At 39.0% G+C, this 17,637-nt stretch overlaps 1 protein-coding gene across 6 annotated transcripts in view; it reads left to right on the top strand.

The window, feature by feature from the left end:
- The first annotated feature begins 14,899 nt into the window (after positions 1-14,899).
- TFAP2B (transcription factor AP-2 beta) overlaps positions 14,900-17,637 on the top strand; it is a 54,983-nt gene continuing 52,245 nt past the window's right edge. For 2 of the 6 annotated variants that reach the window (XM_024101082.3, XM_065587496.1), the window contains exon 1: positions 16,159-16,363. In XM_024101082.3, the coding sequence (XP_023956850.1) occupies positions 16,283-16,363 (81 nt within the window). In that variant the 5' untranslated portion in view covers positions 16,159-16,282. Of the gene's footprint in view, positions 16,364-17,637 lie in introns of all 6 variants that reach the window. The other 4 variants (XM_005308340.4, XM_065587497.1, XM_024101080.3 and 1 more) reach the window with 4 other exon arrangements.

Here is a 17,637-nt window from a genome sequence, read left to right as displayed (position 1 = left end):
ATGTTTTTATTAATATGTATTTAATAAAAATATTAATGAACCACCCTAGGCAATGTCATTATGACCACTGGAATGAAGGAGTCATCAAGACATAAAGAGTTTGCCAATTACCATACACTGTGAAGTGGGTAATAAAACTGCGCAAGGAATTAGGAATGGTCAGCGGCCATCGTGTAAATGGAGGGGCAGGAGATACAGATAGCCGGTTTGTGAGGGTACTCAGTAAATACAGGCACTTTCAACCACGATGGTATGTCACAATATCACCAACTCATTTTCTAAATTGAGGTCTGGTAGAAAAATAAGGATTTGTCCCATGAAAAAGTTCCAGTGTAATAAAAAATGGTTGTTTCATTGGAATTTTTGGGGTGTGGAATGTACTGATTTTTCAGTTCGACAATCTGAAGCAAAAAATGTGTTCAAACTGTTTCCAAACTTCTTTTTTGTTTCAAATCATTTTGTTGGAAAATCTGAAAATATCTCATACCAAACAATTTTTTTTTTTCATTTAAAATTTCATATCATTTGGGAAAAATGCATTTTTCATCAAAAAGTTTTGATGAAACAAAATTGATTTTAATGCCACTTCGAAAGGGAATGAAATACTTGTGAAAGGTGTCAGGTGGAAAACTTTGAATACAAAATGAAATTGTCCAAAGTTTGTAGGAAAGAACTGTTGCTTGTGAAGTATATAATGAGCAAGTATATTATGAGTACTGGCAGCTACAGCTCTCTTCTATGGCCTCAATCTTGTTCTGGAAGAACCAGCTTGAAGAGGGACAGAAGCTGTGACTGGGTCCTTGGCCACTGAGTAAGGCAGCCAATGTGGCCAGTTAGTGCCAGTTGTGACAGTGGTTTTTGTGATATAACCTGGGACCACCAATTCATTTTCCATTGGTCTCCAAGTGAGCATCAAATGGGAATGACTTTTAGTCATTATCGACTTGGGCCACATTTGAATTGGTGACCCTCGACTGGAGTATATATGTCACACCAGCTCACCTGTATAAGAAAGCAATAATAAATACTCAACACTTAGGTGGTGCTTTTCATCTTCAAGCCACTATGAAAATAATAGCCACTAACTAATAATACTACGTGCTAAGCAGGACTGTGTGAACCCATCTTGTTTTTCTCATTTTATAGATGAGGAACAGAGAAACAGAGAAATTAAGTGACCTGCCTGAGATTACACAGTAAATTTGTAGCAGAGCTAGGAACTGAACCCTTGACTACACAGTCCAGTGGCTTGACCACAAAACCTTTCCATTCAATTGCAATACAATGGTAGCAATATTCACTCAAACTCAAATTGAAATTGTGAATTCAATGGGAGTGTAGGATCAAAAACTCTGCAATGATCCGGAAGTAAATATAAAATCAGTTCTGATAAAATTTTCAGATGACACAAAGATTGGTGGAAGGGTAAATAATGGTGAGGACAGGACATTCATACAGGGTGGGGGCGGGCCAGAGGTGGGAAGCTTTTGACCCAGTCCCACATGACATTCTTATCTGCAAACTAAGGAACTGTGCTCTAAATGAAATTGCGATAAAGTGGGCACACAACTGGTTGAAAAACAATACTAAACAAATAGTTATCAATTATTCACTTTCAAACTGGGCAGACATATTGAGTGGGGTCTCGCAGATGTCTGTTGTGGGTCCAGTACTATTCAATATTTTCATTAATTACTTTTATAAGTCTGCTTATAAAATTGGCAGATGACACCAAGCTGGAAGGGTTGCAAGCACTTTGGAGGCCAAGATTAGAATTCAAAATTATCTTGCTAAATTAGAGAATTGGTCTGTATTCAACAAGATAATGAAATTCAATAAAGATGAGTGCATAGTACTACACCTAGGAAGGAAAAATCAAATGAACAAGTACAAAATGGGGGATAACTGGCTAGCCCGAGTACTGCAGAAAAGAATCTGGAGATTACAGTGGATCACAAATTGTATATGAGCCAACAATGCAATGCAATTGCAAAAAAGGCTGATATCATTATGGGTTGTACAAACAGGAGTGTGGTATGTAAGACATAGGAGGCAATTGTTCCACTCTATTCAGCACTGGTGAAGCCTCAGCTGGAGTATTGTGTCCAGTTTTGGTCACCACAGTTTAAAAAGTGGACAAAAGGGAGAGAGTCCAAAGGAGAGCAGCAAAAATGACCAGAAGTTTAGAAAACCTGACCTATGAGGAAAGATTAAAAAATCTAGATATGTCTAGTCTTGAGAAATGAAGATGGGTAGGAGGACCTGATAACAGTCTTCAAATACATTAAAGGCCATTATAAACAGGACAGTGTTGAATTATTTGCCATGGTCACTGAAGGCAGAACAAGAAGTAATCGACTTAATCTACAGCAGGGGAGATTTAGGTTAGATATTAGAAAAACGTTCTAACTATAAGGTTAGTTCAGTACTGGACTAAGAAACCAAGGTAAAGGGACTGTTTTTCAAAGAGCTGAGGCTCCGCACTTTTTGGAAATCAAGCCCCTTTCAAGCACTCAAAAATTGAAGCTCCCTGATTTACTAACCACTCTGGAGCTTAAACTATTCAATAGAGCTGTTTGACATGTTTTCAGTGGAGCAGTTTTGCATTGGAAAATGTCGTTTTATTGAAACTGAAATATTTCACAGAAACGTGTCGATTTTGACAGAATTTTCAATGGAAACATTTTAAACTGTTCTGACTTTCTCATTTTGATTCAGAATCATCAAAAGGTTTCGTTTTCATAATGTCGAAGTGTTTCAGTTTGACTTTTTCATTCCATTGCATTTCGTTTTGACATTTATATTAGAATTTTAACTATAATATTACATTTCTACATTATATATTACAATTAAGACTCTATGTCATATTAAAGTACATAATAATGTTTCAACTTTATCAACATGAAATATTTCAATGTTTCTGCATCATATTTTTTTCAGAATTTCCATTTCACAGGAAATGTTGACTTCTCATTTCAATATGGAATAGTTTTTTGTTTCGGACTGTCAGACTTTCCTGTGGAATGGAAATTCTTTTTTCCAACTAGCTCTACTATTTAACGGTATCCCTTTAATAAAATAATTTTAAATCAGGCCTTTACACACACATACGTTGAATAACCAGCTCCTTGTCTTCCAAAGCAATGTTTCTGTGTGTCTGATGTAAAAATCCAGGATATTTGAGTTTCAGGTTATAAGGGCTACAACTGTGTGAAATAATAGACAGCCACAATGCTCCCCTTTTCAAGCAGTGTGTTTCCTTGCTTCTGATGAAGTGGGCATTCACCCACGAAAGCTTATGCTCCAATACTTCTGTTAGTCTTTAAGGTGCCACAGGACCCTCTATTGCTTTTTACAGATTCAGACTAACACGGCTACCCCTCTGATCCTTCATAACTGTTCATGCCATCTAAAATATTGCTGAAACTGAGCATGGTCATTTTTTGCATTAATAGAACATCAGCTCCCCCTACTCCCCCAGGTTCACATTGTCACCTCTTCTTGAAAATGCTACCAATACAGTGTGTGGCAGTAGATCTATCTATTCTACCTAACAAGAATATCCGTGGATACTGTAGGCATAGAAACATTGAAATGTGGTAGGGCTGGATGGGACCTCAAGAGATCATCTAGTCCAACCCCCATGCTGAAGCAGGACAAAGTAAACCTAGATCATCCCTGATAGGTGTTTGTCTGACTCTAACCTGTTCTTACAAACCTCCAATGATGGTGATTCCATAACTTCCTTTGGTGTCTTATTCCAGTACTTTGACATTTGACAGAACTGAAAAATCAAAATGTTCCGTTATTGTCAAAATGAAACGGTTTGTTTCCAACACATTTCTATTTTTCGGGCTGGAGTCACAAAATGGCCAGAGGAGGAGAAGGTGGTGGGGATGGTAGTGACCTTTTTATAACTTTTAGACCAGTGGTTAGGGAGACCCAGGTGCCCTTCTGCCTGATGTGGAGAAGGCAGTTTGAACTTGGGTCTGCCACATGAGTGTCTGGACCACTGGGCTAAATGTTATAAGGAGGACACCAGCTCTACCACCTCATGCGCCTCCTGCCATTTTGGGAATCTAGTCCTCCTTTGCTTTTTGTTAAAAATGCTTGAAATGAAAACAAACAAAAAAAATTGAATCAGATCAAACTCACCTCACTCCCAACATATCACGAGAGTTGGAAACCCTGGGTGGGTTAGTAATAGGCTGTGCTGGTGCATGATGGGATATGTAACCCAGCAAGATGCCTCTTTTGTCCCCTATGGGCCAGACTCCCTGGCAGGACTACACCTTGATGTCCGCAGAGTCATGTGACACCCCTGATGCACCAAGCAACTTAATGGGCTGGACCACATTGCACTGTGGGACGTATAGTCCTCCAGGGAGCCTGGCCCATAAGAACACCATGGGAACCTGAAGGACAACTCCCAGAAGGCAAGAGAAGTGCAGTTTGATACTGATCTGACTGGAAAGGAAGTGTTCGGAGTCAGCTCAACAAAGCAAAACGTTTCAGTTTCAGGAACATCACTGTGCTCTGTTTCAGGCAACAACGCTGAAATGAAACATGTTGACATTTCTGATTCGAAATCGGTCCGAATTTCCACTCCAAAAAAAAAAAATCTTTTTCTCCCATTTTGGGACAAAACAGATGTTGAAAAGTCAGAATTTTCTGTGGGACAGAAATTCCAAATATCATTCAGCTTTAGTTCTTATACTGCAGCTATACTGGAGAGCATTCCAGCCATTCATCTAAGCAGATTCTTATAATGATGCCAATGATCCTAGTATCTAAATACCTAATTAAGGAAGCCACCATCTCACTGATTTACAGAGTGGAGTCAAGAGAAGGGGGAAAAAAGCCCCTGAAAAAAAAGAGAAAGTCAGACAGTAGGTTAGTTTATTACTTTTTCCTCTCACTCCTTAAAGTTGACTCCCCTGTGCCATGAAATTTAAGTACTGTATCATGGCCATAGATTATTCACTGAACAGTCTGGCAGGGAGTATCCTATAATATAGATGCTTTTGTATACATGGAAAGCAAATCTGTATTTCAAAGCACCATGAAGCAAATTGCATACACAAATGCTGTATCAAAATGTATACAGCAGAACTGAGGTAAAACAAATAAAATCAGATCTTCTGACTTTCTGACTTCACATCTGAATGTTTGAGCAGACTGAAAACTTCCTTCAGTTTTCATAGTATGAATATATCTCCACTAAAATTAATTTCTGATTACAAATGTACATCGAGTGATCGGTTATTTCAATGGGAACATAGGAGTTTAAATAAATAAGAAAGGTATGATTTAATCGGATGAATATTCCGATGATCAGTTTGGGTTTCAATATCCAATGCAAAGTGCGGGGAAAATTGAATGAGATATTATTTTTATTTCAAAACCTATATGCACTTTTTTGTCTTGGCTTCCAGCAATTGGGGTCTGTTAAACCAAAGCTTATTCTATCATATTCTTAAGCAGGGGTGTTGGAACAATTTTTATAGTGGGGTGTTGAGAGCCATTGAACCAAACTGTAAACCCTGTATATAATGGAAACCACTTCAAGCCAGGGGGTGTGGCAGCACCCCCCACACCTCTAGTTCCACCACCTATGTTCTAAAGGGTGGAAAAATGGAAGGATAGAGAGGAAGGATTAGCCAGTGGTTAGGATGTGAGCCTACATCTTGAGAACCTCAGGGTTCAATTACCTGCTCCCTACAAACTTCCTGTCTAACTTTGGGCAAGTCTTTAGTCTCTCTGGGCCTCAGTTCCCAATCTGTAAAAGGAGGATAGTAGCACTTCTCCGCCTCACAGGAAGGCATGAGGATAAATACAATAAAAATAGGCATCCAGCTACTATTGTGATGAGGGCTATAGAAGTATCTTAGATAGATAGTAAGTATGAGTGAACTAATATTAGCTTCAGCTCACATAATTTTGTCTCCCCAATTTAGACCACGTTTTAATTTTAAACACTGCATCCTTCAGTAAAAAGAAAATCTGGATATTCGTATAGTTAAGTTTCCATTTCTGGTAAACATTCTTTAACTTCTCTAAATTTTGGGGGGGTTAATTGGTTGTGAATAGATAGTTAATATAAATCTCTCCAAACCAGATGATCAGTTATTTTATTTAGAGGTTATTTACTTTCTATTCTTAATTTTAGCTCACTGGCATCATTTAAAAAAACATAGGTTTCAGAGTAGCAGCCGTGTTAGTCTGTATCCGCAAAAAGAACAGGAGTACTTGTGGCACCTTAGAGACTAACAAATTTATTAGAGCATAAGCTCTCATGGACTACAGCCCACTTCTTCGGGTGCATATAGAATGGAACATATATTGAGGAGATATATATATACACACATACAGAGAGCATAAACAGGTGGGAGTTGTCTTACCAACTCTAAGAGGCCAATTAAGTAAGAGAAAAAAAAACTTTTGAAGTGATAATCAAGATAGCCCAGTACAGACAGTTTGATAAGAAGCAAGTGTGAGAATACTTACAAGGGGAGATAGATTCAATGTTTGTAATGGCTCAGCCATTCCCAGTCCTTATTCAATCCTGAGTTGATTGTGTCTAGTTTGCATATCAATTCCAGCTCAGCAGTCTCTCGTTGGAGTCTGTTTTTGAAGTTTTTCTGTTGTAATATAGCCACCCACAGGTCTGTCACTGAATGACCAGACAGATTAAAGTGTTCTCCCACTGGTTTTTGAGTATTATGATTCCTGATGTCAGATTTGTGTCCATTAATTCTTTTGCGTAGAGACTGTCCGGTTTGGCCAATGTACATGGCAGAGGGGCATTGCTGGCACATGATGGCATATATCACATTGGTAGATGTGCAGGTGAACGAACCCCTGATGGTATGGCTGATGTGATTAGGTCCTATGATGATGTCACTTGAATAGATATGTGGACAGAGTTGGCATCGGGGTTTGTTACAAGGATAGGTTCCTGGGTTAGTGGTTTTGTTCAGTGATGTGTGGTTGCTGGTGAGTATTTGCTTTAGGTTGGGGGGTTGTCTGTAAGCGAGGACAGGTCTGTCTCCCAAGATCTGTGAGAGTAAAGGCTCATCTTTCAGGATAGGTTGTAGATCTCTGATGATGCGCTGGAGAGGTTTTAGTTGGGGGCTGAAGGTGACAGCTAGTGGTGTTCTGTTATTTTCTTTGTTGGGCCTGTCTTGTAGGAGGTGACTTCTGGGTACTCGTCTGGCTCTGTCAATCTGTTTTTTCACTTCAGCAGGTGGGTATTGTAGTTTTAAGAATGCTTGATGGAGATCTTGTAGGTGCTTGTCTCTATCTGAGGGATTGGAGCAAATGCGGTTATATCTTAGAGCTTGGCTGTAGACAATGGATCGTGTGGTGTGTCCTGGATGGAAGCTGGAGGCATGTAGGTAAGTGTAGCGGTCAGTAGGTTTCCGGTATAGGGTGGTATTTATGTGACCATCGCTTATTAGCACAGTAGTGTCCAGGAAATGGACCGCTTGTGTGGATTGATCTAGGCTGAGGTTGATGGTGGGATGGAAATTATTGAAATCATGGTGAAATTCCTCAAGGGCTTCTTTTCCATGGGTCCCGATGATGAAGATGTCATCAATGTAGCGCAAGTAGAGTAGGGGCATTAGGGGACGAGAGCTAACGAAAGCTTATGCTCTAATAAATTTGTTAGTCTCTAAGGTGCCACAAGTACTCCTGTTCTTTTTAAAAAAACATACTAATTGTTCAGATATCTATCTATCTATCAGCTCTCTGTCTCTTCACCTTTTGCCTCCTCCCTCTCTGAAATTTTCCATTATTACACATTTGAAGATGTTACATTATTTGTTTCCTAATATGAAATAGACTATTCGCCTCCACGTCAGTTGGAAATATTTACCCAGGAGACCTCCAGCGCCTCCTAGCGATAGGGGTGGCGCTTGCATGAGATTGCATTGGATTTTCCTGAGCTATTTCCTTCTACCACCCCCTGTAACCCTTCCCCGCCCTCAACTCACACAGATGCAGACAAGGATAAAGAAAATCTTCAGCAAAAGCCAGCAAACAAAGAGTGTTTGTAGAAATGTCTAAGTGCCTTAGAACACATTGCATATGATTTATTAATAGGATTCTTGTCTAAATTGTGAACAAGGCAGCAAAGTGTTAGCTTATTTTGCCAGGCACTTATAAATCATGCACACTCAGAGAGAGAGAGAGAGAGAGAGAGAGAGAGATGTATTTCTGTTTTGTGACTATTTAAGTGATAATTTCATTTTTTTCTATTTGTTTGTCATAGGGTTTTATACTGCAATCACTGTAAAATCTGAGCATCTTCCTTGTAAAATCATTAACAGTAGTGAAGTCCCTAGTGGACTTCTGGAGTCTCTGACACTTCTCTCTTGATGGGGTAAAAACAGGTATGATTGGTTACCAAGTTGACCACATCTACCTCTTACCAATCTGTCTTCTTTGGTACCTTTTTTCTTTGTGGCCTTTTAAATGAATCTGGTAACCTGACTGTGATCATATTGAGAACTGACTTAATCACTATATTCTGCTCTTTCAAATTCTAGCCAGACTGACATGCAGGGCAGTGAATCTGTTATGCAGCCTCCAAACGAAGAGAACTTGAATTTATTATTTTCTTAGTCTATTTTAATAACTTGTACTGATTCTGCTCTGTTTTAAACAGATATTATGAGTGGGACTCGGTGGGGAGGTTACTGGAAATGGAAAGTGTGCAATCAATAATAATGGGAGATTCCTATATCCACATTAGGCAGGGCCGGCCCACAACATTTTGGCACTTGAGGTGGGAAGCTCAAATGACGCCCCCATGCCCGCTCGCTTGGGCCAAAACTTTGGAAGGTCTCAGTTCTGCCTTCTTCCTGTTCTACTCCTCTCATGGTACTGCTCTGCTACCTACCCCAATAAAGGAGACCTAACAACTTAAAATGCCTTGTTCAAAAATGTTAAGTAACACTTAACTTTCAAATGCATGAACAGCAAATGTAACTTTTCTTGTCTGCATAGTAAACACTGGCATTTTTATATTTTTGAATAATCAAAGTGGTGCTTTCCCTGCCTTCTTGGTTGCAAAGATTTGAACTGCTTCCTGAAGGTCCACAGTCATAGAATATCAGGGTTGGAAGGGACCTCAGGAAGTCTTCTAGTTCAACCCCCTGCTCAAAGCAGGACCAATCCCCAGACAGATTTTTACCCCAGTTCCCTAAATAGCCCCCTCAAAGATTGAACTCACAACCCTAAGCTTAGGGGGGACCAATGTGCAAACCACTGAGCTATCCCTCCCCCTCCAAGGCCATCTCATGCTCTATTGAGATAGTTGCAAAGCCAACCAGCCTCTCTGTGTCATTGTGGAGCATAGATGTGTTTTTATTAACATCAGGTTGGAGAAGTTGTGTTCTCCACTGGCAACTGTTACAGGAAGTGTTAGAAGTATGCAACAAAAGCATTTGGAAAGAGGGTGGTCATCTTATTTGTGCACATATATTCCAGCACAGCCTTTGGAGTTGATCCTGCTGAAATGTATCTTGAAAGGGCTTTCAGTTCACCACCTAAATCACTCGCATCAATATTGCGCATGTCATCATGTGTCAACCCTGTCTCTAGTGCCCTGCATTGCTGGTGTAGGTCTTCTTCAAGTATAGTGAGGAGTTTTGGAATATCATACAACATCCCAAATATACTGCTGTGTTCCTTGAGCTACATGAACGTTCTTCGACTGACTGTATTGCACAATCTAGCACCTGGTTAAAGAATTCAACTTTTAATTGTTGTTTGGGGTCTCTTATGCGATTATCCTGTGCCTCGTAATCAAAATGTCGTCTTCTTCAGTGACTCTTGTATTCTTGAATGGTTGGGAAAATAGCTTCAGTGTGAAGTTCCTCTACCAACTTGTGTGCACTCTTCAGAACATTTTGAAATCCCTCATCTGACGGGTAAGACTGTAGGTATGACTTTGCTTTGTCCAGTTGTTCCATTGCTCCAGATATATCAAGGTCAACACCTTGGAGTCTCTTGCTTACAACATTTATTTCAAACATGTTGTGGTCATGCCAAAACACTAAGCCACACAGAAATTTGAAGTTATGTATGTTTCTGGTGATTCCATTTCCTTCTGGCACTGTTCCAGTTCCTGTCATAGTATTATCCTCCATAATGGTAACTATGGCATCATCTATCTCCTCAATTTGGTGTTTGATAGGCTTTATCGCCTCCACTCAACTTTCCCATTGTGTGGCACTCAGTGATTTCAATGCAGAGAGGATGTTCCCAGATGTTGCTTCAAAATTTTCCATCGATGTGTTGATGCAGAGAAAAATACATAGATGCTTTGAATTACATTAAAAAATTCAGCAGCCTCACTAGAAGCTGATGCATCACTGACCACCAAGGTCAATGAATGAGAACTGCATGGGACAAAAAAAGCTTGAGGGTTTAGCTCTCGGCTCCGTGTCTGCACTCCTCTGTTCTTTCCTCTCATGTTGGCACCATTATCGTAGCCCTGACCTCTCATGTCAGCTATCGCAATTCCCGTATCCTCCAGCTTTTTAAGAAGCACATTTGTCATACCAGCTCTTGTAGTATCATCAATGTCAATAAATTCTAGAAAATGCTCTCTGACAGTCACCGTTGCAAAGACATTTTCACTAAGTTCTGTTGTTGTTACAAAATGCACCATTAAAGTCATTTGTTCCGTATAGCTGATGTCAGGTGTGCAGTCCAGAATAACAGAGTAATATCTTGCTGACTTCAGATCTGCCACAATCTTCTGTTTGACTTTTGTTGCCAGTAACTGTATGATCTCATTTTGAATTGTTTTTCCAATTTAATGGTGTGTGTACATTTCTTGGGTGGTGACTCTTCTTAGATGCTCCTGGAGTACAGCATCAAACTCAGCCATCAGCGCCACAATTTTAAGGAAGTTTCCATTGTTTGGCACATACAGCTGATCGGAAGTGCCACGCAGTGCTAGGTTTTGGCTAGCAAGCATTCTCACAATGGCAACGAGCCTTTTCAGAAAATGTTGCCAGTAAAGAGACTTTGATGCAATCTTCTCTTGATGCTGATCATCTATGGTGGCCTTTGACCTTAGTCTCATCTCAAGCTCTTTCCACCTATGGAATGCTCTCTGGTGATTTGCTGCCTTCTCATGGCATGCCAGATTTCTAGCCAGATTTTTCCAGTCCTTTGTTCCTGTAGAAGCCAATGTGGCTGGAACATTAGACTGGAAGAGTTTGCAACAAAAACAGTATGCAGCATTCTGGGTTTTTGAGTACATAAGCCATGGCCTTTCCACTTTGTCACCTTTGGGGATTTCATGCCAGTAATGTGTTGGATGGAAACTTCTATTTTCATTGTCTTTGGGGAACATGAAGTTTTTCACTTGCTGTGGCCCAGGCAGTACAAGGAAATCCCTCAGGCTACTGCTCAAGTGTGTCCACAGTCCTGGATCATCTAGACTTAAGGAACTAAACTCAGCAGCAGCTGTTTCTTGCGCCTCCGCCGCACTCTTCTCTGATCTACACTTTTCTTCAGGAATGTGCCTGGTTACATCCATTTGAGATGGAGATATGGATGCTGCAAAAGCTGCCAGGTCACCTGCACTCTGACTAACTGGTCATCTCCTCACCACTCACATCCTCACTGGAAGGCTCACTGTGAACATTTGTGTCTATGTACTTCAGAAGAGCTCCTTCCTGCTTAGATAGAAAAGCTTCCTTTGCCTTCTTTCTTTTTCTGAATGCTGCCCCAGAGGGGCATTTTCTTCTTTCACTCATGACTGCTGTTCTGTGCCAGCTACAGTGACTCTCAACACTCAGTTGAAGGGGACAAATAAGCAGGTTGATAGCAGGGCCTGAGTGAGGGAAGATATCAGCATCTTAAGGGCTTAACTGGCTCCTACTACTTCAGTTGACTGCCTGTTCTCCTCAAGTGGGTTCAGGGAAGCAGCAGGAAACAGGAAGCTCCCTGAGAAGCAGGTGTTAATCAGTCCAGGCTCATGGGGGGGTGCTAGAGAGGTACATAAGAGGCTCCTCCTCCTCTCTCTCCCTGCAGCTCCTGCTGCTTTCTGTTATTCCCTCTCACCTTTTCTCCTGCCTACCTGTTATTTCTCTTGTTCCCTCCTTCCTCCAGCACAGCACTCCACCATCTCTGTGCATCTAGAGCAGAGAGAATACATATGCACCAGCAGCAGATACAATTTTCTACACTCTGGGTCCTAGTGGCACTCTCCCTCCTCCCCACCCCACCCCCCCCCACACACACAGTCTGGCACCTGAGGCGGCCACCTCAGTTCACCTCCTGGTAAGGCCAGCCCTGACATTAGGATCAGCCCCATCAAGAAAGATCCTCCCATTAAGATAGGCAAATAACTTTAACAAATTTTAAGATTCAAAGGAAGTTTGATGCTTTTGTGTAGTCACTTGGATTTATGGGCTTGATCCAAACCATTCCTGCCACTTAACAGCAGGTGCAGCTTCAAGATTACTGTTCATGGGAAAGGAGCATCGATAACTTCTGCAGACTACCCACTGGAAAAGTATAAATGGAGTTTATGGATTTACCAGGAATAAAATTAGAAACTGGATTTAACTTCTATTTAGAAACGTGTGCATATTGTGTTATTCAAGGACAGGAGAGCTGAATGGTACAGGGCCTAGCATCAGAACAAGAGAGGTTTCAGGTGAAAAAAGCATATAAATTGTGTCATCCAAATCTTAACCACGGGTAAAAATTCCACATTTTTCCGAAGGAGTAAAGTTTAAAAAGGGAAAAAGAAGGATTGGATTCTGAAATTGTGTGTGTGTGTGTGTGTGTGTGTGTGTGAGAGAGAGAGAGAGAGAGAGAGAGAGAGAGAGAGAGAGAGAGAGAGTTGATAGTGCCTGGAACTACTGAATAAAAGGCATTTTCAGTATGAAATGGTTGTCATAAAATTCACTTTGGATAAGAGCCTCCAGCTACCAGCAGAGGGCGTTGCACTAAATTGATTTTATTTTAAACTGTAGCCAATAATACATTGGGGGAGGGTGGGGAGAGAGAGAGAGAGAGAGAGAGAGAGAGAGAGAGAGATTTGTTATTATAAACGTGCATTCTGGCTTCAAAATACAGGGAAAGGATGCAAGCTTATTAGATAGATAGATAGATAGATAGATAGATAGATAGATAGATAGATAGATAGATCAAATATTAAATAAAATGGGAGTTAAAATAGAATATGTGTTGAAATAATGTAGTATTACCTTACTTTTTGACAAAATAACAATAGATTTAGGTTGATTGGGGGAAGAGTTATTAACTTGGGTAAATAGACAATATTACTTATTTTGTATTTTTATACATTTAAAAGATAGCATAAAAGAACCATTGTTACTTGACTGTGAAAGGATAAAACTATTGAGATTTGACAGTGCATTTTGACTTGTTTCATTTATTATTTTGTAAAAATGTTCAACAGAAAGAGAGATGTCTGTCCTAAAATAGCTATCCGTGTGATTGCTAGAAGTGAAGAGCGTTAGCTATTTGTTACTCTTAGTTGTAGACGGTAGACGGTAAGAATCACAATTATAGTTGAAGTTGTAGACGGTAAGAATCACAAGAACTAACAACCTTTTAAACTCTATAGTCAAGAGTTATTGTGTTAAGACAAATCCCAACAGAGGGCGCTGCTGCCCCGTTCAATGATGGATTTCAAAGGGATTTTAAAGCTTCGTATTAAAATATGTAGGATTTTTCAGATGTGGTCAGTTTGGAACAATTTTCTTAGATTTTAATCGTAATAACGGTAAGATTTAGCGATGGACATTTTGATTCCATGTTGATAACCTACTTTTAAAATATGTATTCACTCTTTCAAATATGGCCCTGAAGAATAAAACATAACAAATATGATATTGAAATTACATCATTTGATCAGTTCCAACAATTCTGAGTCGTTTGACATGAAAATATTTGTTTGCATTAATTTCAAAATGTATATTAAAATAGTTTTTAAAACACTAACGATAAACATTTTAAAATCTAAGCTACATATTTATGTTGATCAATTATTATTATACGTCTAACGTCTTTAATATGAAGCTTATTATACATTTTAGCTAATATAATATAATATATTAATATAAAATAATATAATTATATTTTAAATGACCACATTAAGCAGAAATAAACTCCATAGGGGGGAAAAATATCCTTGATAAATCAAATCGTTTTCCAAATGTTCATCAGACACATGGCCCTATTGCGTTGTGTTAATGAGAGTTCTAATAAATATGTGACTTGCGAATCAGAATGCACAGCCGAAAACATTTTGCTAGTTGAGCAGCCTTGGTCGATACATCGATTTGATCTTTTTTTGTATTATGACTGTGTTTTCTGATACGTGGCACTTACATAATCTCCCGTGCTACTCAATTGTAACTCGTAATAACGCACAAATAGATCATAAAACGGAGTCACTTTGCAGCACCAGCCTTGTAGAAGATGAGCCAGAGACTTCAGCAAAACTGGTAGTAAAGTGTCCCTTTATCTGATATTTGTTTGAATCGGAATTATTGCTCATCACAGGCAGAACCGTATCTTTTGTGATTGTGAGTGTAACATAAAATATAAGCCTACATGCAAACAACACATATACGTTTCGCTTTTCAATATCCTATTTGTACTACTGCTTGAGACGGACGTCTCTCTCAAACCAACTAAAGTCCTATTTGATAGCCCCACGCAGCAATGGATAATATAAGACAATCTTCGCCGAGAATCCCTCTTATCTGCTTTAATAACTTGCCACAGAAATTGCCCTGCTCCTCTTATAATAACTATCTGCTATTTGTTTCGTCCCCTTTGTGGGTTGAGCTTCCAGTGGAGATGCATGCTTGGAAATGGGGTGTATGGAGGGGGAGGGGGGAGCTGGGAAGGGAGACAGAAGAAAGACGAATTTACACTTTCTAGTTTAATTTGCGGGGCTGAAAAATCGGAGACTCTGCTTATTAAGTCTCCTCACTCCTAGATTTAAACCGATCCCGATTTCTAGGAGATTAAAAAGTCCCAAGGACTATATATATATATATTCCTCATGGGGGTCACATATAGATTGATAAAGATGTTCAGGAACATTACGGACGCCCTGAAGTTCCACAGATAGGACCCTGAAATTAGAAACACCTCCTTGTCGTACTCATTAGTTCACTGAAAAGCGCAGTTGTTTTCTTTCAAAGCGAGAGATGGTCTCTCCTTGCCCTTAATAACTGCTCGTGTCCTTGGCAATACTAAAAATGGACAATGCAAACGAATGTTTGCCTGGACACATCAAGGCTAGTTGTGTTCCAACGCCCCAAATCAACGGAGAAATGTAAAAGCACAAATATAACTTCATGGTGTTAATGTCTTTTGAAAGTAGCTACTAGCTCTTAGAGAGGTGTTCGGGATATTGTTAAGATCTGTTCTGTGCCGAGAAAATGTCCCGAGTTATAAAATATCTTGCTCAAGCCATGAGTATAAGGATTCCAGATGCAAAGCTTTTACTTTAGATTCGCTCCTTCCGCTTTAATGTCCCTGTCTCTAACTCTCTGCTTTTGTGTTTTACTGCATAGGAGAGAGGATTTCTGGACATGTATATAAAAGCATAGTATGTGGAGGGAAACATAATATCTCATTGCAAATGATGAATCGTTTCGTATAGAGGCAAAATAGTCTGTATTTTAATATAAATAAGGATATACAAATATCCACTATTCTGTCTGCTGTGGATAAACACATACAGCGGAGAGAATAATGGGTATTAATAAGTGTATATATGTGTGTGTATATATACACACACACATATTCATATATTGTGATACACACAACGATAAACTTGTGGGTATCGTTGAGTATCACAATATATGAATATGTGTGTTCATATAAGTGTGTATATATATCTATATGTATATATGTATACATACACACAATGTGATCTATACATACGAATGCATCTATAGTTGTATGCATGTATTTGTATGTTTATGTGTACATATCCGACTATATCTATATGTATATATGTCTGTATATGTATAGTTGTGCGATTCTCTCTCTATATATGATGTCTGTGTGTACATATATATAACCAATAATGTTTTTACTATCCGATTGAGGTTTACTTCTGCAGCCTATTGTTTCAGACAACAGATATAAGTTGCGATGGAAGAGGAACGTCGGATTTGCTGTCTGTCCCCCATTTCCAATTATAGATGGATCATTACAGACAGAGAAGTACTGAGAATCCAGACATCTGCTCTTCACATGAATGCACTCACCTCCTAGAGAACAGCCTGCCATCATGCTCTGGAAACTGGTTGAAAATGTCAAGTATGAAGATATCTATGAGGTGAGTATATAATATGCATGTGTGAGAGAGAGTATATGTATACAGTATATAAATATACATCTACATGTTTATATGTACGTTTATACAATACATATATAGAAAGGTACATACATATGGAAAGCTATATAGATAACACACATATACATTCAGGAAACCCAGAATAAATGTTCATATGCTTATTTATTTGCTTTTTTTTTTTTTTGTCTGCAGCAAGGCGAGTCCTTAACTTTTTTTTAAAGCTATTTGATGAGATTTAAAACATCAACGAAATGATCTGGGGGTTGAAATAAGGCAACTTAGACGCAAAAGTTTGATTTTTAGATCTCAAATTCAACATAATTCGATTAAACGCGGACAAATGTCAAGAAAAAAAGCTTAAGAAAGGAAACACACTCTTGTAATCCTATGTTTTGATACATTTCTGGGTTGTTGTTGTTTTTTCTTATTTTCAGCCCCAATCTTAGAGCAACCTAAGGTTGTTGTTTTTCTTGTTGTGCCTTCCTTATAAGATACATCTGTCTGATTTTTTTATAAATACACTGAAATATATATATATGTACATCAGTATTTATACACACATAGACATATATATAGTCAGAGATAGCTACATAGATATAATCAGAGAACAGTGAAAGTTGTATGGATTATTCAGAAGGCTTTGATTTTTGAGGCTCAAAAGCAAAAATGTAAAACATTTGCTAATTTTCTACTGCTTCATGACCTGGATATTTTTTTTTTTTGTAAAGTATGCTCAGTTCATTTGGTTCTTTTAAGTTAATCAGCGACTGCATTTTCGCAGAGAGGAAAAAGACTTGTAAGGAAAAGGCGTCTGTATTGTCCCGTTTCGCTTTTTTTTTATTTTTTATTATTATTATTTTTATTTTTGGGGTACTTTGCAAATGTGAGCAGCACTTTTGCTAAGGAGATTTTTAAGAAGGGTCCCCCTTCAATTTCAGTACAGTGGAGTTTGTTGCCAGAACAGAACTCGTTCCAAACGGCAGGATACGGTGCCGGTTGATTGTTTTAGCAGTAAAGTCTGCATGGAGCGTGTTTGTCCAAAAGAAGGAACCCTGTTCCCTGCAGTCTATGGAGTGGATACCATGTCATGGGCTGGCTGGTCAAAAGTCAGAGCCTTTAAGGACGTAATTCTGGAAGTGAGTTAATATTTAATCCAGAGATCTGAAGGAGAAAGAAAGAAAGAAAGAAAGAAAGAAAGAAAGAAAGAAAGAAAGAAAGAAAGAAAGAAAGAAAGAAAGAAAGAAAGAAAGAAAGAT

This window comes from Chrysemys picta, chromosome 3 (assembly GCF_011386835.1).
Source record: "Chrysemys picta bellii isolate R12L10 chromosome 3, ASM1138683v2, whole genome shotgun sequence".
Classification (NCBI taxonomy): domain Eukaryota; kingdom Metazoa; phylum Chordata; order Testudines; family Emydidae; genus Chrysemys; species Chrysemys picta.
This window is presented reverse-complemented; position numbering and strand designations above follow the sequence as displayed.